We start from the raw sequence: 26,028 nt of genomic DNA, 5'->3' as shown, positions 1-26,028 counted from the left end.
GTGCCTCTCATTCAGTGTCAGAAATTTCATCTTCATTTTATTCAGATTTCAGAGTGCCTCACCTGACACAGTATTAGTAATCTCACTGCGTCACGTGGTCCCTCTTCTTCGCTGTACTTTTGCCTTTCCCTTCCACATCCATGCCAACTACACATTCTAAAGTTTTCATAATCAAAATAACTTGGTGCATCATTGGATTTACGTCTATTATTCACGTTTTACTCTAAAATTATGTTTAAAACGTTAAATTGATCGAGACGCAAGTATTCTTAGTTTTGGATTGATCTATGTTTTATTGGATGTGACCTGAAAACAAACAGACACTTAATACATAACAAATAATACTTAAATGATTGATTAACATTATAATACTATAATAATAAAATAAAAAAAGCAGAAGACATGTTATAATTAATTTTAAAATAATTTATTTATACTTATGAGTTTACACTTTAAAATGACCAAGAGTAAAATTCAGTTCCAAATTGTTTCTGAAAGGGAGGAACTCCTTGTCTTCTGAGGAAATTTTCATCATAATACCAAGATAGAGTTTTTCGTCTGTTTCGATTAGTAACTTTACTTTTTAAGTAATTTTCTCTGCCTTTTCCACTTATAGTACGATTTTTCTCGGGTGCACAGGCTGGCTAAACCAACACAGAATTTGATTAATTATTTAAATCAAAATTCTGATGAATTTATGAGGGAGCATCTTTTTCCGAATATATTTACCACTCTTTGTAAGTGGTTGTGTTCGTCCCACATAAATGAAACATCTCCATTAGCTTGAAAAGTATAAAAACACAATGCTCCTAGTAGCTGATGATGATATGAAACCATCAAAATGTATCCCTCTTTTGTCTGTTTGTACTTTGAGGCACATGCAGATGAGGAAAAAGTCTACATAATAATAACAATAACGGCGACAAATGCTTTTTTTGGTTGGTGCTTTTTTCACCCTTTATCATTAAAAGCATATAGAATAAGAACATGCTAGCTGCTCTTCACCACGTGACATCAGAATCAGAATTTATAAAGCTGTTTCTTTTGTGCTAATTGCTATCCTCGATTAATTATTAATGATTCACAACAAAAGAATATAATCAGATCGACACGTATCTAACAGCACATCTAGGGTTGCCATTTCTAAATTTGTGACGCAACTCATGCTATTTAGCAAAAATGCACCTTAATAGAGCTTTGTAAATATGGATCAAACCGTACACAAAACAACCCACGTAATAATAAATGCGCAAGTTTAAAATAAACATACGTGCCTAGAAGCTGGAGCTCAATTCATTTCATGCATAAGGCCTCAGTTTCTACTTCTAGACACCAAATTCTTTCACAAAAGAATATAACCAATATTTTTCTGCCTCTGCTACTTATCATGCCTACATGACCAATATATTCTTAAATTTTAAGATTCCTTCAAGATTGCCTCTATAATCATACCAAATCGGCGAAGAATCTAACGGAGAAAAAAATCACAACTATTCAATGTACATAGATGCAAGCTAGAAAAAATTTTAGTAGGTATTGCTCTCATTGTCTTCCATTCCCAAGCTTTTCCTCTTGCACCAACAAAGGTACTCAGAAATTGGCCCATGGTCTCCAATAACCCAGATATCTTCCGCAACATCATCCAAAGTCATCCTTTGTCTTGGGTCTGCAGATTTCAAATTTTAACTGAACCATTAACAAGAAAAATATAGTCATGTGACATGACAAAAATGATGAGTGTCATGTATAGTATACCTTTGGAAAGTAGGCCTTCTATTAAGCTCTTCAATTGTGGATTCATATCACTGGGGAGTACTAAAGGATTATTGACTATCTGGATCAGGAAGAAAACAGCATGTTAAGACTGATATATGCACGAGTAAAACATGAGTGCCATGTATAATACCGGGATGAAGTTAGGTGTTGGGATACACCACATTGCTTCTTAGTTTACAAATTTTGTAAAGGAAAAGGTGAAAACAACTTCATAAAACTGAATGACATTTTTGTTGTAATTATAATAAAAACATGTCTACTGGCAATACAAAAAATAAGACCGAATGCCCTGTCATGTGTGCATTTCTTACTCTGTCATATGTATCTTGAAGTGTGTCTCCAAGAAAAGGGTATTCGCCCAATATCATACAGTATAAAGTAACTCCTACTGCCCACGTGTCTGCTGCTTTACCACCATAGGTCAGACCTAAAAAATATCCAGGCACAAAACAGCAATGAGAGAACTTGTACTTCAACTCCACAGTAACAGTACTTACAAGCTTGAAAAGAAAAACGAACCTATAATGCATTCTGGTGCAGTGAAAACAGGAGTGCCAGGTGATCGACGAAGCTCATCATTATCATCCTGCAAAATGAAACTGTTAAAGTTTGATGGAAAAGTTGGGAAGAATAAAATGAATTGTTATGAATTATGCAAAATTCCTATCAAGATGTGTGCATAAATTATGTAAACTCAATAGGCCAAAATATATTGTATGATTGATTAATCCCTCTTGGAAAAAATCACAAGTTCCTATGATTTGACCCTCATCCTTAAATTAGCTAATCTTTCTTGTTACAGCTTCTGATATACTAGCTTGAAGAAAATTGAGGGTCAAAATTTGAGGTATGGTTACGGTATTAGCAAGAGTGCAGTCAGAACCACATGAATTTGCAAAAGTTGAAAGGGGAAAAAGTTAGAGGAGAGGGAAGGGGAACCCTCTTACAATGTCTGGGTCAATAGTGGGGTAACCTTAATAGCAGCCTCCCTCTCCCCCACTGGATCATTGGAGCATAATCTAAAGATAATAATCCAATATCGATGTTTTTGACAAGGAGCTATGGCCCATGATATATAGCTCAACAAAGCAAAGTTGACAAGAGGCTTCTATAGTCATTAGCTTTAATTTCAACTTGACAGAGTAAATTAGTCAGCATTCATAGTTTCATATCTTTCAAGTAAGCACATTTCAATTTTCCACATGATGTGCAATCAAATTTCCATTTTACAAAAGACAAGTTTCCCATGTTGCAGTTGAAAGACACACTAATGCCCCATGTAAACTCATCAACTTCAAAATTATTCATTTCAAGTAATCAAATCTACATTTGGGCTCAGTAATTACATTACCTCAAAAGCCTGGCTGACACTGAAATCCCCTATCTTTACTGTACCATGACGAGTAATCAACAGATTATCTGGTTTAATATCCCCATGTACTATATTCTGCATTTCAGGGGGAAAAAATCACTAAATTGATCAAAGTATGAAACTATTTTAAAGCATTTCCATAAATAAGAGTATGAGCATCTAACATAAATTATATGTCATATTATAAGTTATAAGCATTTTTCTTTTTGTTTAGCATGAATATCATCATATATTTCCATTTATATGCAAAAAAAAATGTGTATAATAGAGCCTTAGCTAATATTAAGCACAAAAAGATAGGTAGTTATATTACATGAGCATGGAGATACATCAATCCACAAACTATATCACGCAAGTATCTCCTAGCAGTCTCTTCACCTAAGCCACAAGTGGGACCTGAACCCTCACAAACCCATTTGCCTTCAACATATTCAAGTACTGTACAAGAAAAATCAGCAGTCAGGAACAGAACTTCAAAGGTAATATTCTGCTTCACTTAAACTCAAGAAATTAGTCATCAGTACCCATGTAGAAGTTATCCGACTCTGGGTCATCAATCACCTCGATGAGATTGACTATATTTGGATGTTGCAGCATTTTCATTATGAGAACCTGAAAGAAAAATGGCATTGGCCTTATGACACGCTATGGGGACAGTAGCACAACAACTAAAGCATATGCATATCATAAATACAAAAACCAGGAAGCAAAAGAATTTACTTTAAAAAAAGAGAGGAACAAATTTTGTGAATGAAAGAATGCCTACTTTCTAAAAGTGACCTAAATGGATGCTACAGTACAAACAGAATCACAAAAAAATAGATGCAACATGAAGAGTAACAATAAAGTGGCAGGTAAGAGGGAATATATTATGTATTTAACAAAAAACTGACATATTCATGTCTGAATCATATTTCCAGTTCAGAGTTCAGACTATGAAGAAAACCAAAAATATGAAGAAATATACCTCACGTAGTACATCTGTCATGGCAGTTTCTGAGGGTGCAACTCGAAGCTTCAGTAAATGAGATTTATGAAAGGCCTTCAATTCAAAAGATTTTCAGCTCAAAAAATGACGAAGTGCATTATTGTCTAAATAACTATTGGAACACAAATAACACATTAAAGCCCTGTATATAATAAAAATAAAAAAAGGCCAATATGGCCATGTTTCCTACAGTAATCTGTCTGTCCTACCAAAAATGTTTCCTTACCTTAATTGCATAATGTTTTCCATCAACAGAGCTTCGATAAAGAGCCTGTAATGCATGTAAGGAAAGAGGCTCAGTAAAATTGTTTTCATTGAGACAAGAAAAGTAGTTATGTACCATGAATACTACACTCACCACTTTCCCGTAGCTACCAGAACCAATCTTACACTCACGTATATACTCATTTATCATCTTGTTCCCATTTTCATCCTGAAAGGAAAATAAAAGTTCGGTAAGGCTATAGGTCCTGAGGGAAAAAATATGCACTACAATATAAAAGTGTTTCCTAGACACAAATAAGCATTCAGAAGGGAAAAGACATGTAACTTGTTTGTGTGAGAGAGAAATATACAATTCATTATAAGATAAATACTGTTGATATAAACTGATAATGTATGGTTTCAGGTGAAGCAGAGAACACAGTAACAACAATGACCCAAGACATTTCAAATATTTAGTCATAACATGTCTATCACTAAAACTGGTGTACGTAACATATGAAAGTTAAATCCGAACTTCCTTTGACATGTAACATACTAGCATTCCATTCTTTTATCCATCAGAATCAAACACAGTACCAAGAGATTTACAACAACTCACGTATTTTGCTCAACCAATTGAGTTAGACCCCCTTGGTAACATGTAGCATTCCATTAAAATTGATAACAGTTCCTTCTGTATTTAAATTAAATATCATAAATTATATTTCAGCTCATAATAAACACACCACATAACAATTTGATGTTTTACTGTACAAAAGAAAATTCAAAATCACTCTTGCAGCAAAAACTATAAACCTATTCCCATAAAAATATTACCTCCATGCGAACAACTTTGTGAGTCTCCTTAACGGGAAACTGCCTACAAATCATGCCATTCTCTACTCTCAAGTTCAAAATTTCTTCTGATCGCTTGGGACGAGTTTGCTCCTCATTATCATTATCATCTCCACTTACACTAGTGTCAGTAACCTCATCATTATACAAATGCTCACCCTCTTCATCTTCAATGTCATCATCCAACAGAGGCTCCTGGGAGATATTATTGTTTATGGCAGGCTTAGACCTTTGACGTCGATGGTTCGATGTCCTCAAAAACCCAAAGCAACAACAACACCCCATCGCATTGGCAAAAGCAATAGTCTTATTGAACGTCCGAAGCATGGACCCTAAAGGTTATTGATGAATCTCGGCCTAAAAATTAAAAAATCTACAAAAAAAAAAAAATCTATTACTATGCCAGCAACAATAACATATCAGATCCTCAAAACCAATCATCTTATCAAACGGATGAAAGAAACACTGAAGAGAAGGTTATCTTACCAGATATCAGAGGAAGGAAAAAGGGCTTCAGGCCCCACTCAACGTTGCTATTCTAATGGGTGCCATTCAGCAAGGTGGAGAACACGACTAAAGACATAAAACCCGCTACTACGATTCACATCTAACATTGTGCTGATAACTCCAGTTTATAACGATCGTAGCAGGTTTCGTTGACCTTTGGCATGCAAGAGGAACAGGGTAAAATTTTAACAATTGAAAAATTAAACATTAATTAAAAAAAAATGGATGACGATGGTATAAACCAAAATTGATAAGTTTACATAGAACAATTGATAATAACGAAAACGACATAAGCATTCCGATGTTAAAAAAGATACCTCTTTTTTGTAGGCGAGAATGGCAAAGTGGGATAGCCCTGTGACCCCAGCTCCAGAAAACCTAAATTTCTAGCGGGAATCGAGGGCTTTTCGGTGACCCAAAAACCCTAACTCGTAAATTCGATTGGGAAAAATGAAGACGAGAACCGAATCGTATTTGAGGATCCTATTCGAAAACCCTAGACGAAGAAATTAATTAAATTAAAAAGAGGAAACATTTGAAAGGTGAGTGATGAGATGGGGTGATGTAGTGGAATTGGGAAGCGGGAAGAGGAGAATTTAGTGAAGAGTGAAAAACAAGATTAATGTGGAACCACCAGATTATACGTGCTATTTTTTTTTTTTTTTTTAAGTATTTTACTACAATTGTATATTAATATTACCTGTGAAACTTAAACAATCTGGTATGAGTTGATTCAAGTGTTGAAAATTAAATATATTTCCACTTATTAAAAACGTTTTTTTTTTTGTCTTTTTTTTTGTTTAAATTGCGGTAAATAATTAAAAAATTAGGGTAAAAGTTTAGAGGCAAACGTAACTCATCGAGTATAATGTCGCAATTTGGGTCGGTTTGAGTTCTTCTTACTCAATTTGCTTATACTTGGTTAAATTGGGTGGAGATTAGTTTTTTATTTATACAGCAAGTATTATTTCTTAGAGGCAATTTTTTTAAAATTAAACAGAATTATTATGAGTGATAAAAAAATTCAAAATATTTACTACTATTAAGGGATTTAACTCATATGATTAAATAAGATATACGAGTTATTACAAATTCTTTGGATTGTATTCTATATTATTGTGGATAAAAAAAAATAAAATCACTAATTAAAATGAAATAACTTCATTCCAATTGAATCGAAATTAGTATTATAAGAATCGAAGTATTAGATCAATAGATAATTGATCAAATCGATAATTAAGTTAGTGATTAAATAACATAAATCAATATTATATATATATATATATATATAAATTTAATTTGTTGTCAATATGATAAAATATAACCTTGGACAAGTAGTATAATTATTTTAATTATGAACGAAACCTGGGTTTTGAATTATAATTCATGTAAAATTTGTAAAATATTGTGGTTATTTCATAAATTAGAGAGTAACAAGGAAATGAAATAAATGAATTTATAGGTGTTAAAGTAAGTTAAACTCGATGGATGAACTCTGTTATTATGAGTCTAGGTCAGGTTAGGAAAAGAATGTCTACCAATTTTAACTAAATTATAACTTAACTCACTTAACTCGTGAGTCAAACGAGTTCAAACCTAAGTAAACTAAATTAATATATTTAACCCATTATAATTAAAATAAATAAAAAATTATGTGTTATTTTTATGTAGTTATCATTTAAAATTTTGATTGATATTTTCTTGTTTATTTGCATTTGAATCAACGATAAACTTCATTTTTTGATAATAAAAAAACTAATTTATTTATTAAAAATAAGAGCATGTAATTAATATTTTTTATTTTAAAAAAATCTTGAGTCAACCCACTTAACATATCAATTTGTGGTAAGTCGAATCAGGTTAAAATTTTTCTAGTTCACCAAAAAATGAGTCAAGTTAAGTTGACTTGTTTAAGGTATCAATCCATGGGGTGAGACAATCTATATAAACCGAGTTGACTCACTTTAATACCTCTTTACACCTCTCATAATTAATAAATATATCTTGTTTTCTAAAATATTTTTTATATTTTTTCTTAAATATTCTTATAATTTTTTTATCAATAAATATTCTTATAACTTATTATCTAATTTCAAATTATTGTCGATAATAATATAATTTTTTATTCACCATTTTTTTGTTGTTGCTTGCTCTCTACCTATTTTGCTACCCACCTTCTTCATTTGTCATTTACACCCAGGGGTGGATCATAAATCCAAGTTCACAAATCGATCCATTTGGCTAGTGCAGATATGGGCCTAATTTTTTTAAAAATTTGTATAAGTGTAGCAAAGTTCTTGGACCCATAAAGAAAATAAATCTCATTTCTTGGACCCCAAGAAATGTTCCTTGTAGTCATCCATTACAAAACCTTCAATCTTGAGAAACCTACTCAAGAGCAATGATAAAGAGAGTTTTAAAACGAATTCACCTGGATACAAAATCAATTAAAGAGGTGAATCAAAATCATAATAATTTAGTCTTTCTCTCTAGTTGAATGATGATAATTCTTTAACCCCTTCTTATACAAAGAAAACAGAGAGTTTTAGAGAGTTTTTTTCACAAAAGATTTCACACAGTTACAAATATTTTAATAGTTTTTTTTAGCTCAAAAACTAGTATTTATAAAACTCTCTGATTGAAATAATCAATTATTTTTGTAGATAATCGATTATTTTGTTCTTGACAAATCTGGAAACCAAACAATAACACTTTAATTGATTATCTACTAGAATAATCAATTATCACATAGTGTTGACTTTGAAATAATTGATTATTGTACAATGATGATCGATTATCATAGTGAGCTTATCAGAATGAGAAAACGCAATGTAAATAATCAATTATTATAAGTGGATAATCGATTATTTTGAGTGACAAACTTAAAATATTGATTTTTCAAGTTTAAAACTAGTTTAAAAATATTTTCATCATCAATCACCATCTAACAAGAAATATATAACTAAGTTACTTACAATGCACAAAGCAAACATGCGTAACAAAGTATAAACACACATTAATACAATTTGCACTCTCTTAAACATGAGAAACACTCATTATAATCATCAGAACATAAATTAAGTCTTCATTTTTTAGCTTGGTCAACAATTAAGTCATATTTTAATTTTGTTATGTATTACATTCTTCCTTAAGCTTCCTTACTTGCAACCTTTCAACTAATTTACATTTTTTAAGAAAGTTGATTAATTTACTCAATAACATTAATTTTGTTAATAATTTGATTTGCTTCCTTTCAAAATTATCCTTAACATTTATAAAATTAATTATTTTTCTTTCTACTTTTTATTATTATATTTAATTAATGTTTGCAAAAAAGAATATTATAATCATATGACAACTATGTTTATACTCATTTGTTTCATTTCTAATAAGAGAGATAAAGAGTTTGTGAGATTAATCAATTCAAGATAGTAAGATTCATCTAAAGACTATATTTCCTAACAATTTTTTTTATACATACAAATCAAAAATTGAATCTTTGATCACATATAGGACAACATGCAACTATGTCATACCTTGTCGATAATAACATATTTTCTAACCATTTTTTAACACTTTTATTAGTTAAATAGGGTAAACCCTAAACCCACTAAATTTTATAATTTCTTTTAAAATTTTAATCAATAATTCAAAACATGTTCAAAAGAGAATGTATTTGTAACATTTCTCATTTAATTATGCAGGGATGCAAGTATTGAGATACAAATAAGGTCTCACATCAATAAAATAAAATGAGAAACAAAGGTTTAAAAAATACACATACTTTATTGGTTGGAAACCTTTTGGGTGATAACTAAAAGTAAAAATATGAGGGCTTAAGCACAAAATAGACAATATCTTATCATTGTGGAGTTATGTATGCAAATACTCTCAAACACCTCGATAAAAATAATAAAAGAAATAACCCTCATCTTGATAAATACATTTCCTTAGATAAGTTCAAAAAAAAACCCATAACAGTGCTATTAGAGCCATGTTCTTACGACTTGTATTGAAGGAAATCGAAACAAATTTTTCACAAATTTTCTCACCTATTTTTAATGGAGGAAGTTATATGATCTTTGGGTGGTGAGAATAGGGCATATTTAAAGACTTTAGATCTCTGGGAATTTCACACTGCCAGACTAGTCTAAATAAAATTTCAAAAAAAAGGAAAATCAAGAAGGAAAAGACAAAAAGTTATTTGTTTGCCTATGTCTCAAAATGTTTTCACCAAAATCATGACTCTCAAATCGCCAAAGTAATTTGGTATTACCTAAAAGAACAATATGTTGGAGATGAAAGGATTCGAAACATGCAAATACTAAATTCAATGAGAGAATTTGAATTATAAAGAATGGAAGAGTCCGAAACAATAAAACAATACTTAAATAAATTGTTTGGCATTGCTAATAAGGTGCGATTACTAGGAACACAACTTCTTGATTCTAGAATTGTTGAAAAAATTCTAGTAATAGTATTCGAAAGATATGAAACTCTAATAACAACCTTGGAGAACACAAAGGATCTAAGTAAGATCACTTTGACAAAGATATTATATGCATTGCAGATATTAGAACAAATAAGACTTATAAGACAAAAAGGAACTACAGAAGGTGTATATTTAGCCAAAAGGAAGAACAACAATGGTGACAAAAATAAGAAGGAATTGTTATAAGAAAATGACTAAAATAATAGCACTCAAAATTTTCCACTATATCCTTATTATTACAAAAAGACTAGTCATCCACAATAGAGATGTTGGTGGAGGCTTTACGTAAAATGTTACAAGTGTGGACAATCAAGACATGTGAAAAATGCATGCAAATTTCACAAGTCAATAAGAAGAAGAAGAATAACAACTATTTTCAATGTCATACTTTTGTTAAGTCTCAATTTAACCTCTTTTTGGATGAGACTTATTGAACGAATTCCACTCATCCTCTGAACCATTGCAATATAATTGTTCTCTTTTTGGTTCTTTTTGTGTGCAGATATAACTAACCCAAATTTAGCTAACAATACCTTAATACACCTTATTTTTTGTGCAGGTATTGAGCTAGGGACTTGAGGATTGAAGACTCTTAGGATTGGAAACCTAAGAAGCTAAGGAGCAGAGAAGAGGTTCTGCGCCGGGCTCAATATAACCCGCGCTGGGCGTGACAAAAACAGAGTATTTCATCTCTGCCAGTTATATTGCGCCGGGCGCAAAAGGAATTAAGCCGGGCGCAAAAGGAATTGCGCCGGGCTTGTGTTGAGACAGAGAGTGCTTGACTTCTCTGGAAGAACTTGTGCCGGGCGCGAAGAATTGTGCGCCGGGCGCGGAACCCTAATCTAATCTCCCAGACTCGTATTTGAAGCCATTTTCGGGGGAGAAACCTTCATTATCACATTGGGCGCCTCCAGGAGCTGCGGAAGGGATTCCCAGGGCTTGGGATCGTCCGTGTGCGGATCTTTCCTTCGGTTCTTCACTTCCTCTTCCATCTCTATTTTGTATTTGCCCTCATTGTTGTGAGTGGTTTCACCCATTTTGTGGGGTTAGATGTAACCAACATACTCTATTGTAATCTTTACGGTTTTAATGATATATATACATGTTGTTTTATTCTTTGTTGTGTTTGTTTCTATTCGTAATGCTTGCTTTGGATTGATCACCCTTTGCATGATTTAAGGTTCCATGGGTATTGGAAAATAACCTTTGAAACTAGTTCTGAAACATATGCCTAGTGGTGATTGTATCTAGGGATAGAGCTTGACCCATTAGTAGTCTTAAACCCTAGCCCGTAATGCGGGTGTAGATATTGGGTACTCAAGGGATTGATATTCAATATCCGCACCTAGGCTCTTTCTCTAAGGGATTAGGTTTGAGTAAACTCTTGGGTTGACTAAGCAATGAATTCAACAAGAGATTAAGGATACATTAGTGTTACGTTTGGTGAAATCTGACCCCCACAACCTCACAATACCACAATACCATTCCTTACCTTTTCCACTCACAAAACAATATTTATTTACAGCTCTCATTCCAATAGTCACAACTTTGAATTCACTGCACAAACTATGAAATTGGAATTATTCTTTAGTCACGAATAGTCAATAAATGCTTATATTACCTTCTAATCCCTGTGGATACGATATTTTTACTACTTGAACGGCCGGTATACTTGCCGTGTTTGAGACCGTTGATTGAATCAAACTGATTTACAATTATAACAAAAGTACTTCAACGAAAATCTCAACAACTTTACAACTAAAAAAACCCTCAAAAGACTTAAAATATTGATAATGGTTATATAAATCATGACTTATGATTGAGATCTCTTTAAAGAATTCAACAAAAATGATATCTCTAAAGTCCAAATGGGGAATGGAGCACACCTTGTGGTAAAAGACAAAGGAACATTTGTTATTAAAATCCATTCAGGTTTGAAATTAATATATGATATTTTGTACGTTCATGATACTAACCAACATTTGTTGAGTGTTGTTTAGTTGTTAAAAAAAGACTATAAAGTGTTATTTGAAGATAAAACTTGTATGATTAAAGATATAAACAATAAAGAAGTGCTCAATATTCATATAAAAGGCAAGTGTTTTGTTTTAAATTTGGTGAAGATGAGCTAATTATAAATGAAAATACAAGTAAAGATTACAAAGATGCATGTTTTAAAAAAGAAGTTTGATGATCAAGAAGAGAATAAAGATAATGAAAAATCACTTTCAAAAAAGAAGTTCGAGTCAAAGGTCACACTTAAGAATGATGGTAACAAATATCACAAGCAAAATAAAAGGAAAAAAACAATTACAAAGAGAAAAAATAAGTTTTGAAATTCAAATTCAAACTCAAATTAAGTGATAAAAATATTTAGTCAAGAAAAAATGTTGGAAATATATCTAAATATCTTTAGGAGAATAAATTAGTTTTGATATCAATATTTTATGTATGTTTTAAAATTTTAAATTTAATTTATTTAAATTATTTTAAGATTTGTTTCTTTATTTTTAGAATAGAAGAATATTAATATTTGATTTTTGAATCACATATTTTTATCTAAAATAATGAATAAAATTAAATTATATTCCTTTCATAAAAATATATCATTACAAAATACAAATACAAAATAATCTATCAACAAGGATTGGCTTGCTTAAAGTTATTCAAGGTGGTGGTGTTCCAACCCCAATGCCATCAATCAAAGCTTCTTCTTCTGAACTCCACACTCACGTTGCTACACCTAAATTCACTGCTAATGCTCTCTCCAATAAAGCGCAAGTCTTAAGTCACAATGTTGTCGACCTTTTGGCACATAAACGTAACCTAAATTCATTACATGCCATGAACGTAACCATAACGTTAACGTGTAGCTTACAATTGAAGCTGATCGTTTTCAAATAAATAAATAACAAGGTTACGTTGATATATGGCGTTATGCATGTTTCCTTTTGGCACCTAGCTCCTCAATTCTTGTGTCTATTATAATAATAAGCCCATAATCTTCAATTGCAAGTCTTTCATCTGAATAATCCAAGTCTGCAAGAAAAATTAATTATTAAGTAGTTAAGGACTATTAAATGTATGTCCGAAATCCGAGTCGGTTGATATATACAACATGTACCTGAGTTTTTCAATCTTGGAGACAAATTAATAACCTTATGTAGATCCAATAAGTTTCTTTTTAATGTTAGCCAAAAGAACGTGGTAGGACCAAGGACATAGACATTCATAGGATGAAGGAATTGAACTTGCAGTTTAAACATCAAGTTAGTGTTGTGCTTACTTGGTCAATAAATCTCTTTGGTACCTTAAAAAATCAGCATTGAGTAGTCTACGTATCACTACTAAGCAACCACAAACTTTCAGCAAAGCTTAAGGCGAACTTCTGGGCCAATTTGCATGCCACATCCCTCTATAAATGTTCTCTTTCACTACGTGTTCTCTCCATCTATCCTCTGCGCCATTGAATTAGTACTTGAAAATCATCACAGCAGAGGAAAGAAACAAAAACAAAGGTTTAAGTTAATAGCTTTATAAGATCACTAAGATGGGTGGAAGAAAGTGGAGCCTCTTGGTGGCCATCTTTATCTTACTTATTGCTATGGATGCTGCCATAGCTCAAGGTCAAGGAAATGGCAATGGCAATGGTAATGGTAATGGTAATGGTAATGGAAATGGTAATGGCAATGGCAAAGGCAAGGGTGATGATAATGGAAAGGGTAAGGGAAAAGAGAAGAAGGAGAAGGAGAAGGAGAAGAAGGAAAAAAAGGAAAAAGAGAAAAAGGCAAAAAAGCAAAGTGATGAAGCATCAAATTATGACCACTTGTCAACTTTGCCATCGGGTCAAGAACGAGGGTTCTGCAGAGCAAACACAACCTGTGAGTTTAAGACCATCGTGTGTCCACCCGAGTGCGCAGAGAGGAAGCCCAAGAAGAACAAGAAGCAGAAGGCATGTTTCATTAATTGCAGCAGTAGCACATGTGAAGCCACTTGCAAGGGTAAGTTCCAAACGACTCTCAAATTTTCTTCTGAAAAATTATACTAGTCACTAGTGTATATTTCCGATAAAACTTAGATACAGAACTTATTGGTATTATTCTTCGATTAGAATTATAATTTTACTTCAATAATATATATTCACAATTAATGCAAATCTTGATAATATATAGTTATGCATATTATAGTGGTGAGTTGATAGTGTAAACTGTAAAGGGTTTTTAATTTGTTGACTTCTATAGAACTCGTCTCTAAGATGATTTCTGATATGTTGAGTTCGTTTGTTTGACAGTTAGAAAGGCTAAATGTGATGGGTATGGTTCTCTGTGTTATGATCCTCGCTTTGTGGGTGGTGACGGTGTGATGTTCTACTTCCACGGTGCCAAGGGAGGAAATTTTGCCATTGTTTCTGATGTTGAGTTCCAAATCAATGCTCACTTCATTGGTACACGACCACAAGGAAGGACTCGTGACTACACATGGGTGCAAGCACTTTCTGTCATGTTCGACACACACACTCTTGTTATTGCAGCCAATAGAGTCTCTCATTGGGATGAAAGCGTTGACTCTCTCACAATAAAATGGAATGGTGAACTTATCAACGTTCCTACCGATGGAGAGGCTGAATGGAGGGCCAATGGTGATGAAAGAGAAGTGGTTGTGGAGAGAACCGATGAGGCAAACAGTGTGAGAGTGACAATTTCAGGTTTGGTTGAGATGGACATTAGTGTGAAGCCTATTGGAGAGCATGAAAACAAGGTTCACAATTACCAGTTGCCATCAGATGATGTTTTTGCTCATTTGGAGACTCAGTTCAGGTTTAAGAAAAGTACCGATAATTTTGAAGGAGTGTTGGGTCAGACTTACAGGCCAGGGTATGTTAGCCCTGTGAAGAGAGGGGTTCCTATGCCAATGATGGGTGGGGAGGACAAGTACCACACTCTCTCTCTCTTTTCAACATCTTGCGACCTATGTAAGTTCCAGAGGCCATCTGGGGTAGCAAGCACCGAAGGACTAGTTGCTCAGTATTGATATCATTTATCATGAAATATAAGACTTCTTAGTGATCAAATTATTGTTGACATCTTGCATTTTGGTTTCTTTGTGTTGTATCCAGACAAATAAGGGCCTAAATTGTTGCCCATGATCATCATTTCCTTAAAAAGTTATGGTGATTAATGCGTATTAAAGATATGAATCATTTTTTAGTCTTTCAATCCATGCTTACTCTTTACGTATTCCACAATAATGGAGTTTTAATCTGTCCAAACAGGCTCTCAAATTCTTTACAACAGTAAAAAGTATTAAACATTTAGAGTTCTTGAGACATTTAGATGAAACAATCCATACTCTGACTTAACACCATGTGAACCAAAGAGGTGCAAGATTTGTCTAACGCGATTATAGTGAAAGAAGGATCAAGGATAATTAAGAAATACTCGAGAATTTTAAATTGAATATAATCATGTAATTGACATGTTGTAGAGGAAGAAATACAAGAAACATATATTTCGGGCCGTATATTTTAAGGGGATAGAGTTATAAACAAGCCGCGTATGCCTCATTAAAAAGTTTGCTAAAATAACAACGATCCATGTCAAGGGTTGATTCCTAGGTAAGGTAGACTGTGAATTCCATGGTCCTAGACAGACTTGGGTCTTCAACTTTACGGTTGTTCTAGATGGAGACACAGCCAATGAAGTTGATAAGGCAAACCTGTTAGTTTCTTCGGAATGTGAACGGGTGGAACTATTTTGCTTTCACATCGTAATTCGTAGGTTATCATACATCAATAGGATGCATGTATCTATGCAACTGTTACTTGAGTGGTGCGCGGTGACTCTGTAAATTGGTCGAGTATTCACATCAAATAAAATTGATATGACCCAAACAAAAATGTTTGGGCCATCTGCTTGTTCTGATATTTATAGCAGATCTACAATTGAAGCCTCGTTAACATAAGAAATGTGTGATAAAAGTTATTTTATTTTACTTTTATGGACTATTTTCTTTATTTGTGCTATTGGTTAGGTGATATGTTAGGATTGTAAATTCAGTTCACGAACAAATTATGCCTTTGTTACCGTGTAACATAGTTGACTGTTGTTTGCTAATAAGTTTGTGTTTCTATTCTTTCGAACCAAATTCCCTTCAGACCGACAGAGTTTTGATGATTTTTTTTCTCCATATTACATCATAAAGTTAGAAAATATTGAACCAACCTCCGTTAGAGTGTGCACAAAAATTATATTGAAGCAATCATAGCATATCACATTATAAATTCATATTCATAGAAGTATACAACAATCTCATATCCCTAATCCACTCTCATAAATTTACTACTATAGTACTTAGTAGTTAGTACTCACTCCTTTATCGCAATCATAGCACTCTCCAATATTAACCGCATAATATGTAATGTCTTGGATTATATTATGGTTTATGATGAGAATAGAGTCATGAGAACTAGTCCAAGAACAAGGGGCACCCACTTTCCATGCACATTGATCTTCACAGTGCCAGAGTTCTCGTTTGTGGAATTAATCTGAGATGATTCTGAGGAATCTGGGGATAATGGGTCCTTATCAGGTTTAGGAGCCTTTGCTGAAGGTTCTGGTGCCAATGAGGGCCCCTTTGCAGGTGCCTTGGCCACTGCAAAGAAGTCCATAGGAAGAAGCACCTTTCCAACCTTATAAATAGCAAGATGCTTATCCGTATATATAATTCCAGCGATGGTTGTGTTTACCTCACCTGTTGATATGTTCACACTTCCACCGTAGCTTACCACATTCAATTCCACCTTTCCAGGTTTAGCCCCTGCAAGTGTTCTCACGGGGTTTGTGAGTGTATCAAAGTTGGAGCTAGATACATACTCTGAAATAACGTGGAACTGTAAGAGCTCAAGTTTTTGTCCGTCAGAAAGAGAGTTGAGGAAGCCTGCTTTGAGTTCTGAGAAGGCACTGTCATCAGGTGCAAGAATGGTGATGCCACCTGACTTAGTAGTGAGGAGCTGTGCATTGAGTTGGTTGATCAATTGGGTGGTTTTCATGAGACGGATTAGGATGTTGAATGACTTGGCCTTCCTCAGGATTCCAACGATGTCAACTGCTGCTGCAGTGTCAGGGGTGGAATCACTTGGTGACTCTGGCAACGAGGGAACCAATGGTTGTTTAGGTGCCTCAGCTGGTGGGGTAGGGGCTGGTTGAGGTGGTTTTAGAGGGGCAGAAGCTGGTGATAATTGGGCTAAAGTGGTTGTGGAATACAAAAATGAAAGTAGCAGTGCTATTGAGAAAGACAAGACTAACTGGTTCTTCATCATTTTGGTTTTGTTAAATGAAGGCTTAAATGATATTGGAAGGATTGCAAGTGATAGGATTTGTATTGGGAATGAGTACTTGATGCATTGATGATATGGTAGAGATGGTTTTTATAGAGCAAGTCTAGGAGCGGGAGACAGTGATAGGTAGGTGAAAGGCTTTGTTTTAAAACCTTAAATTGCGATTTGTGAGCATACACTTATTTGCTATCTGGCAAGGATATTGAGGTGTTGCATCAACCATGACATACGGATATATACATGGAGCAATATGTTCTTATCCCATCACAATCAATCCATTTTGTGAACTGTAGTGTTTTTTTGCTGAAATCATAGTAATCAAACAGTACTCTTTTTTTTTTTTTTCCTTCTTTTTTTGTTCAGTGAAGATAGAGTGAAAGAAAAAGTTGTTGAGATACGTAGCTAAGGAATCAATAATAGCAGTACAAGACTGGGCTGCGTGTGTGATACTCGATTAAAAAAATAACAATCCAGTTCGGGTGCTTTTACATCTTTCTCAATGTGGGTAAGAACTTACAAGGATTAAAGCCTTGCTCCAAATCAAAACAATTTACCCTTACCTATCAGGGAAACTGGAAAGGTGGTGCATCAATACTGATTGGTGGTGAGACATCGATAAGCACTGAGTTGGCAGTGAGAAGAGGTAGAACCAAGCTTTGGCAGGTGCATTAAGATGTGAACTTATGCAACAATTTGGCTTTCACGTTATAATTCGAAGGTTATCATCATGCATCAAATGGATGCATGTATCTATGAAAAACTAATCTAACTTGAGAGGAGCATTGTGAATATGGAAAGTTTATTGATATCACATGCAATTATTTAATTTCACACAGAAATATCATCCAGACTCGGGAGAAATCTTATCTGAGTGTATTTGGGAAGGGAACCTCAAGATGTTCTCGTTACAGTGGTTTGCTACCAACGAAGAACTAGGTGAATATCACCAATAATCATGATAAAAGTTTCCTGAACAAATTATTGTCATGTCAGTATTTTGGTTTCTAGCTTAGTGAGGTATCCAGACAAATAAAGGCCTAACATGTTGCCCCAGGATTTCGTAAATGAAATTGTGATTACACGTACTACATATAATCATATACCATGAATTTTATTTTAGGGAAAATTTTCATTACAGCTTAATTAATTAACCTAACTTCTCTTATCAGAAATAGCCATATTGTTCACTGTTCGTCTTTCTCACACTGATGTATGGGAACAATTTCTTGTTTAGTGAGTTGGTAACCTTCCTTTCGAGTTAACATGCAATACCAATCACACATCATGCATAAGTGAGACTTTTCTTTTTTATCAAGTAAAAATAAGCTGTTTTTATTGACATTTTTTCCTGGCTTACTACCAGAATATCACTTTACATTGGCTAACCAGTGATCATCTTCAATAACGAGTCAGCTAGAAATTGGGATAGCTCGAAGCAACATGTCTATGCACAAGAAGCTTCAACAGCTAAACTCTTTACTACTCCTTTACATGGATCTCCGAATGAATTAATTGATACTTCAATTCTACAATTGCTTGATCCTATGCAGGCCTGTTAATTAATACTCATTAGAGTCAGCTTAATAGAATGAGCAAGTCAAATTAACTACACAAAAGGCAAATATGAACTTATTTAAAGAGGAAGCTAGATAACACCTTATGCACAATGGATAGAGCCTTATTACTTGTGCAGCGTCCATGTTTGAAGTTCCCACAAGTCCCTTGAGGCGTTCCAAAACTTGCAAACTTAATGGAAGAGATTACCTGATTAGGATAAGGGCACTCCAGTGACAGTACAGGCCCTACCTTTCTTCCTGATTTTGTATCTGAATCCCATGAGTCTACAGGTGGCGGGTGAGATTCAGATACATGTGAACACAGGCTTTCTATCTGTTTTGTAGCAAAAGAGATTGGTGTAGGGTTGCCTCCATTTTCCTCAAACAATACAAGTGTGTTGCTATCTGGTCGTAACCATGATCGCGGTACATGGTATCTGCAGGAACAGTTACTCAATAATAATCTAACAGGATAGCCTTTACTTTCTTCAAACAATTCAGGATTTCTTTCATGCAGAATATCTGACACTTACAATGTCTGTGATGGTTTTCCACAGTTCTTAAGACATTTGGATGAACTATAGGCCCCTCTATAATTGCATGAGTCAGTACAACCACCTTTTGGAGAGATATATGTAGGCCAGTATCGTCCAATGCTCTGTCCATTCACCCAAGCCTCACCTTTTCCCATCCCCGTGAAGTCAATTGCAACTGGAATACTGCCAGAGGGAGTAGCGAAGTTTGTCTAATACAACACGCATTACCGTTAGTTAACAAAAAAATCATTTGTTCTATAGTAGCATTCCCTTAATTTTCTTTGAAGTGATTGTAAAGTATCAGATACAAACACAGCTGAGTAAACATGACACTAGATAGTCCATAAACCAAGAGAACCAAGTAGGTGCAAAGAGACTTTGTCTGCTTATGCAGTTATAATAATGAGAGAATAATTAAGAAAATGGTAAAACTTGTATGTAAAACCATACGTACTGTTGGTATTATTCTTCGATTGAAGTTAGAGTTTCAATTCGATAATTTGTATAATAAAAGACTCTATTAAATATTTTTGCATATTACCTAGATAAAGCATTAATTTTGATCGGAGAACAAAATATCACCAATAGTAGCGATGGTACTGTATCTAAGTTTTATCCATAAGAAAACATGGAGAATTCAAATGCATGTTACATTCTTATAATGATTACCTTGTACCAAGTCAACGGTTGATTTGTTGGTAAGGTAGATTTCGAATTCCACTGTCCAGAACTGCCACTAGATGGGCCTAAATCTTCATGTTTAAGGCCAACCTGAATTCTCAAAAATTCAGACCGGTTATTCCATCAACGACTTCAATCAAAAAGGAGAAACGAAATCCAATTTACAGCATTTCAGTTGAACCTCTTCGGTTAATGGAGTCATCAAAATTGAACACGATAGAGAAAATAACTGGCTTTAGTTAATCTGAGACTAACCTGATATGTCCACTCCTGGGAGGAGAGATCAATAGTGCTTCCATTCTTCAAACCTCTCAATATCACTGGACCAGTGATCCCCGCACCCCATGTGTCAAAAAAAGCTCCATAGTTCTGATGCGCAAATTAAGTTTTGCATTAGTTGATGTAGTAACGAGAACTGGCATGATGATATAAAGTGCATGATATGGGGAGGGATTGACAAGCCAATGTATATTACAAACCAAAGTTTCCTCAATTCTAACTTCTAAATGCTTTATATACATTACAAGAAGAAAAGATGAACCTGAAGTCCCACAGTTAAACTCAGGAGATCAATTGTATTCTTCCCAACCACTAAAGGGATGGGGATGTCTGCGCTGACCTTAGCTTTGCCACTGTTGCCAGTTCCACTCCCTGAAAAAATTCCCCATATAGTGTTACAGATAAGTATATTAGATAAACCATGAGATATTCCATTTAAATAAGAGAGATTTCACGAACAGTTAATCATAATCCATTGTTAATCAACCTTGATTTTATTTCACTACATCCTTAAAGGGATTAATTTGGGGATAATGTTCCTTATAAATCAATTTTATACAATAAATTTTACAATTTAAGAGAGACTAGAGATAGGAAGAGAACAGAGAGAAGTGTTGGATTAGAGGGGTGATATGATGGAGAGAGATGGGAAGAAAAATTAAATTGTAAAGAATGTTGTAGAAATTTGTTGTATAAATATCATTACTTTAAATTTTACTTGCCAAGGAATGCACAAGTTTAACATTATGTTTATAATTTCTCTTTTATACATTTAACGATCCTAGGATTTGGTGAGATATTTTAAACTGCTCCTGATAAAACTGGTGAATATTAAGTTTTATCACTGTGCATAATTTCAGTTATTTGATCTAGATAGTATTCTCACTACTGAGGTTACTGGTCTATCATCTGTAGCCTGTGGTCACACATAGCAGGATGATAGAAACACCATCCACCTTTGTTATTTCTCTTCTGATCGCTATATAGTGGTTGACTTTGACTGCTAGTGTTCAGAGTTGCTTAAGGGTGCAAATCCTACTTGGAGACCCACCATTATATGGGTTTTAACTCATAAACAGACATATAATCAGAGGTCATTGCTTTAAAAAGTTTATTTACCTGCAAGCTTCCCATTTATGAAAGCATGAAGTGCATGACCAAGGGATTCAATGTGAAGCACAGGTTGAGGACCAGCATCATCTTCAATATTAATGCTACAGGAATAAAAAATAATGAAGTGTTACCATGGGTCAGAGAATCGCAAGTCAGAAGAAAGCTTTCTCAACCATGAAGGTATGTTATATACCTTAATGAGTACCACAAGTAATCACTTCTATCGGCAGTTGTATTTATTTGCTCCAGTAATCCATATTTTGTGAATGAATCAGCCTTTGAAATACCGACAGGTTCACTAATCCAACTCCATCCTGAGATAGAATCCTCCAAAGAACCAACCTCTTGTTTTAAGGATTCAGTTGTGAAGCTTGAAGTCGTAGATGCAGAATTAATCTGTCATACCATAAACAACTATAGGTTATGCTACTTCTTAGACTAAAAAAATGAAAGAAAAGATCTAAACAGTAGATAGATTAATCACATGCATTTTGAAAGTAACTTCTTAATCTATCTATTTTGTTTGGGAAGTTGTTGAGGCAAACCTTTGCAGTATTAAGCACTACATTCTTGCAGTCCGGTAAGATGCTTACAGACCATGCAGGCAATTGATATGAATTTCCGTTAAACGTCACTGTTGCATCAGATGTGGCAATGTTGGCAAGGAAGGCTGCACATACAGTTCCTGTCTTGTAAACTGCAACCTGGTTTTGAATAGTAAATGTTAGTAGATATAATTAAACCATTCATGTCAGTCAACACTTAAGTCTTCGGGATAATTGGCTCTAAATGTAAGGTATTTGATCCTTGCCACCAACCATTCGTGTTCCTCTCCCCAAATTTTTAAGCTTATGGGATTGTTCACTAAACCGCATACATTATGTTTTTCTATAGCATATAAAACAAGTATTAACCCAGAAAAGAAAAGACCAGCACCATCAGACAATAGTGTTTTTCCACAGTTAATAAAAAATGACTCACGAAAATGGGTAGGCAGTAGTAACCAGGGAAACCTTATGACAAATTGACAATGATCCAGTGGATCTCCACATTTTTCAAGGCATTTCTCAGGACAAAAACTTGGGATTTCATAGACATTTAGGCCACCAAAAGAAAACCCAGAAATTCTGGCCTAAATTTAAAAGGGTCCCTTATTACCTCTATATTTGGTCCAGGAGTTGTAATTGTTGGATCAGTTGCTATCAGTGCTTCTTCGCAAAGCTTTATGGCTTTATGCAAATCTTTAAGGTGGCCCCACTTAGGCTGTCTAATAATCCCTGCATCATGCAGTTCAGATATTTTAACTATAATCTTTGTACTCTACATATAACATAAGCATATGATGACAAGCTGCAATAATGTATATTTATCTTCTTGACTGCATATGGAAGCAAGCTTGACCAGTTTATATAACTCTGTTGTCGACAATTGAAATGAGATATAAGGTTGAAAGACTTACCATACTCATCAATTGGTGAGTCATAATCATAACTAGTGGAAATAAAAGGTCCACCAGTACTCCGGTCAAAATTAGTCCCTCCATGGTACTGTTTACATGCAAGCAACCGAAAAAGTTGTGGCATCAGCTCATTTCCTATATTGAATAGCTTAAAGCCTTAAACAACACGTAGGGTTGCATTACCATATAATAATTTTGAAAAGTTCCACCGCGCTGGTAAAAGCGTGCCACAGCAAAAGCAAGATCTTCCGCTGGTCTGTAAGGCACAGCACCACCAAATGAAAGAAACCTACGATTTCATAGAATTTCAAAGGTTACAACAAAAATTAAAATAGGGTTGAACGAGGAAAGAGATACACAATCAATCAGATCATATTTTTAGTATGACCTTTAAACAACTAATGTTTATATAGAAAAAGATTCTACTAACCATCCGCTCCAATTCTCAGTCCACATTTTTGGTTTTGCATTAGAGTTTGGTGTGAATTGATCGCAGTAAAATCCATTGCACGTGTTAATCTGAGAATAGTTAACATATAAAATTATGAAATTATCAATCAAGTAGGAATTGTAGGATAAGTGTAGACAACAGCAGCACAGTAAGATTGCTCTATTCAAGAACAAGGAAGACGGCCAATATAATAAAATATAAAAGGATCAAACATGTTTATAGTTGTCTTAACTTTCGACCATATTTAATTTTAGTCTGAACAAATTTTTTTACTAGTTTAAATTTCTAAGTTTTTGCCAATTTTCGTCTTTAACCCCTGAGTTTTTTCTGTCATTAATATTTCTTGTCCTTGACGATAAAATTTTTTGTTGGTACTAAAAATAAAAATGACAAAAATTCAATGAGTAAACATTTAATCTGACATAAAATTACATAATACTTGATGTAGAGAACTAAAGGTAGAAAACTTACAATTGGATCAGGAGCATCTGCCTGTTGGCACATAACCCAAGGAACCCCTGTATCAAGAGATGTTGCCATTGATGCTGCCCAATTGATGTAGGATTTAGCAGCAGGACCATAAGCTGCATCAATGTTCCCATACTCATTTTCCACCTGCCATTAGAAAGTACATATTAGTTTTAGACAATTTTTTTTCTTATTAAAAAGTACGCAATAGGCAATTAAGAATTCAAGATTGTCTTCACTCTTCTGTCTCTAATCTCTATACTATGCTTCCACATCTTGATGCCATAGTTTTTCATAAAGGAAAATTTGACATGTAGTTAGTAAAATTTAAGGAAAACCTGAGACAAGATAATAGGCCCTCCTTGTGACGCATAGAGGTTCTGTTGTTTCATCATATCCACGATCTTAGCCGTGAACCGCTTCATCTCAGCCTGAAGAAAATTAAATCTCACATGATAGAAGGAAGCAGATGTGGCAAGATGAGACATACAAAAAGGAAAGGAATAATTACCTTGAATGGTTCATTATCGGTTCGGAACTGAATTCCCGGAATAAAATGCAGCCAAAGAGGAAAACCACTGTTCAGAAAAGATGAAGTCCATGTTCAGATATGAGTGTCCTTGAAAAAAATACGAAGAAAGGATTCAATTTTACCCGTAGTTCCATTCAGCACATGCATATGGACCAATCCGCAGATGAACATATAGTCCTGCAGCTGCTACTGCCTTCACAAATTTGACCAAATCAGCCCTACCTTCAAAGGTATACTGCAAAGCCAAAGTACATAATCCATCATTGATTTCATCACAAGACCTCAACTTAATAAACTGTTTCAAAATACCAATTTATGCCTTCTGATTGACATTCAGAAATACTCCTCCAAATTTCATGCTTTTAGGATTTAACTAGACTGAAAAATATGTGAAACAATGACCATTTATTTTCCTAAGCTGCATACTTTTACTTTTGGTTTCTACTTTGGACCCTCTGATACATTTTTTACTTGTTTGAAAACTAAAGATACAAGCATAGAAGCATATTTCAGAACTTCTTTACTAAAAAATACCTTTTATTTTTAATAGAGAAACTCTCAAAAACGTTTTTAACTTGTATCCAAACACGCTCAGAATACAATGCAAGAGACAATGAAGGACATAATCAATAAAAAAAATGCTAATAGTAATAGTAACATTAACAGAACAGAACAGAACCTGGCCTCGAACTGGTTCGTGTAAGTTCCAGAACACATAAGTCTCAATGACATCAAGTCCTCCATCTTTGGATTTCTGAATGAGGTCTGGCCACATCTGCAACAACAAAACAAACACTACCCTTTTGAAGTCCAAACTCGAAAGACAAAGTTAAGAAAAGAGTGCAGTGTGCATTACAAAGAGAGAGAGAAAGATTGAAATGAAGAGAACCTCAGGAGTGCTACGAGGGTAATGAATAGAACCAGAAAGCAAGACTCGGCGCTTGCCATCGATGACCAATGCTCTATGGTCGTACGTGACATTTGCACAAAACGAAGAAGGGGCATAAGAACAGAAGAACCAAAGCAAAACCAGCAGAACACGTGTCTCTCTCATTGTCTTTTCTGGGATTATTAGTGCAAAATGAGCTTATTATATATATTTAAAGGCACAAGCACAAGACAAGTTTTCGTGAGACAGTTATCTTAAAGCAAATGCTAAACGTGGCTTAAGGATAGAGTTAAAGGGCAAAAAAGGTTCAACGGGGTTGCTTTGTTAAGACAAAGAAAACAAACAAGCTTGCACGGTTGCATCAGAATGTTGGACTAACTAGTAAGCTTCAATGTGTCCTTTTTTCCACATGCGTGTGAGTGCAAGAGTTTGTTGCTTGGGCGCTTTGTGAAAAGATATAAGAGTGGAAGAAGTAAAACAACTTAGAGAGTGGGAAGAGAATAATCAAATGGGAGATGAGTGAAGAGTGGTAAT

The 26,028-nt window shown here is 34.3% G+C and overlaps 4 protein-coding genes across 4 annotated transcripts; 1 reads left to right on the top strand and 3 right to left on the bottom strand.

Moving 5' to 3' along the window:
• Positions 1-1,218: 1,218 nt before the first annotated feature.
• Positions 1,219-6,345, bottom strand: LOC109799186 (serine/threonine-protein kinase GRIK1). Its single transcript, XM_020359726.3, has 13 exons — positions 6,020-6,345; positions 5,682-5,856; positions 5,178-5,568; positions 4,495-4,569; positions 4,363-4,407; positions 4,116-4,190; positions 3,673-3,760; positions 3,462-3,586; positions 3,128-3,223; positions 2,296-2,362; positions 2,088-2,203; positions 1,756-1,834; positions 1,219-1,666 (listed from the first exon to the last, which is right to left on the bottom strand). The coding sequence occupies exons 3-13, from the start codon at positions 5,520-5,522 to the stop codon at positions 1,527-1,529; spliced, it is 1,251 nt and encodes a 416-aa protein (XP_020215315.1). The 5' UTR covers positions 5,523-5,568; positions 5,682-5,856; positions 6,020-6,345; the 3' UTR covers positions 1,219-1,526.
• A 7,161-nt stretch (positions 6,346-13,506) lies between these two features.
• On the top strand, positions 13,507-15,412 carry LOC109799126 (uncharacterized). The gene is made up of 2 exons (XM_020359647.2): positions 13,507-14,195; positions 14,486-15,412. The coding sequence occupies exons 1-2, from the start codon at positions 13,745-13,747 to the stop codon at positions 15,223-15,225; spliced, it is 1,191 nt and encodes a 396-aa protein (XP_020215236.1). The 5' UTR covers positions 13,507-13,744; the 3' UTR covers positions 15,226-15,412.
• Positions 15,413-16,438: 1,026 nt separating this feature from the next.
• Positions 16,439-17,616, bottom strand: LOC109799077 (fasciclin-like arabinogalactan protein 11). The gene has a single exon (XM_020359566.3). The coding sequence runs from the start codon at positions 17,510-17,512 to the stop codon at positions 16,634-16,636; it is 879 nt and encodes a 292-aa protein (XP_020215155.2). The 5' UTR covers positions 17,513-17,616; the 3' UTR covers positions 16,439-16,633.
• Positions 17,617-18,815: 1,199 nt separating this feature from the next.
• On the bottom strand, positions 18,816-26,028 carry LOC109798667 (beta-galactosidase 8). The gene is made up of 19 exons (XM_020359015.3): positions 25,495-26,028; positions 25,285-25,380; positions 24,728-24,840; positions 24,585-24,651; positions 24,412-24,504; positions 24,077-24,220; positions 23,585-23,673; positions 23,338-23,443; positions 23,155-23,242; positions 22,854-22,972; positions 22,241-22,399; positions 21,889-22,091; positions 21,702-21,796; positions 20,845-20,954; positions 20,559-20,672; positions 20,292-20,393; positions 19,620-19,831; positions 19,187-19,523; positions 18,816-19,082 (listed from the first exon to the last, which is right to left on the bottom strand). The coding sequence occupies exons 1-19, from the start codon at positions 25,657-25,659 to the stop codon at positions 18,975-18,977; spliced, it is 2,520 nt and encodes an 839-aa protein (XP_020214604.1). The 5' UTR covers positions 25,660-26,028; the 3' UTR covers positions 18,816-18,974.

Source organism: Cajanus cajan, chromosome 8 (assembly GCF_000230855.2).
Source record: "Cajanus cajan strain Asha chromosome 8, NIPB_CcT2T_4, whole genome shotgun sequence".
NCBI lineage: Eukaryota > Viridiplantae > Streptophyta > Magnoliopsida > Fabales > Fabaceae > Cajanus > Cajanus cajan.
This window is presented reverse-complemented; position numbering and strand designations above follow the sequence as displayed.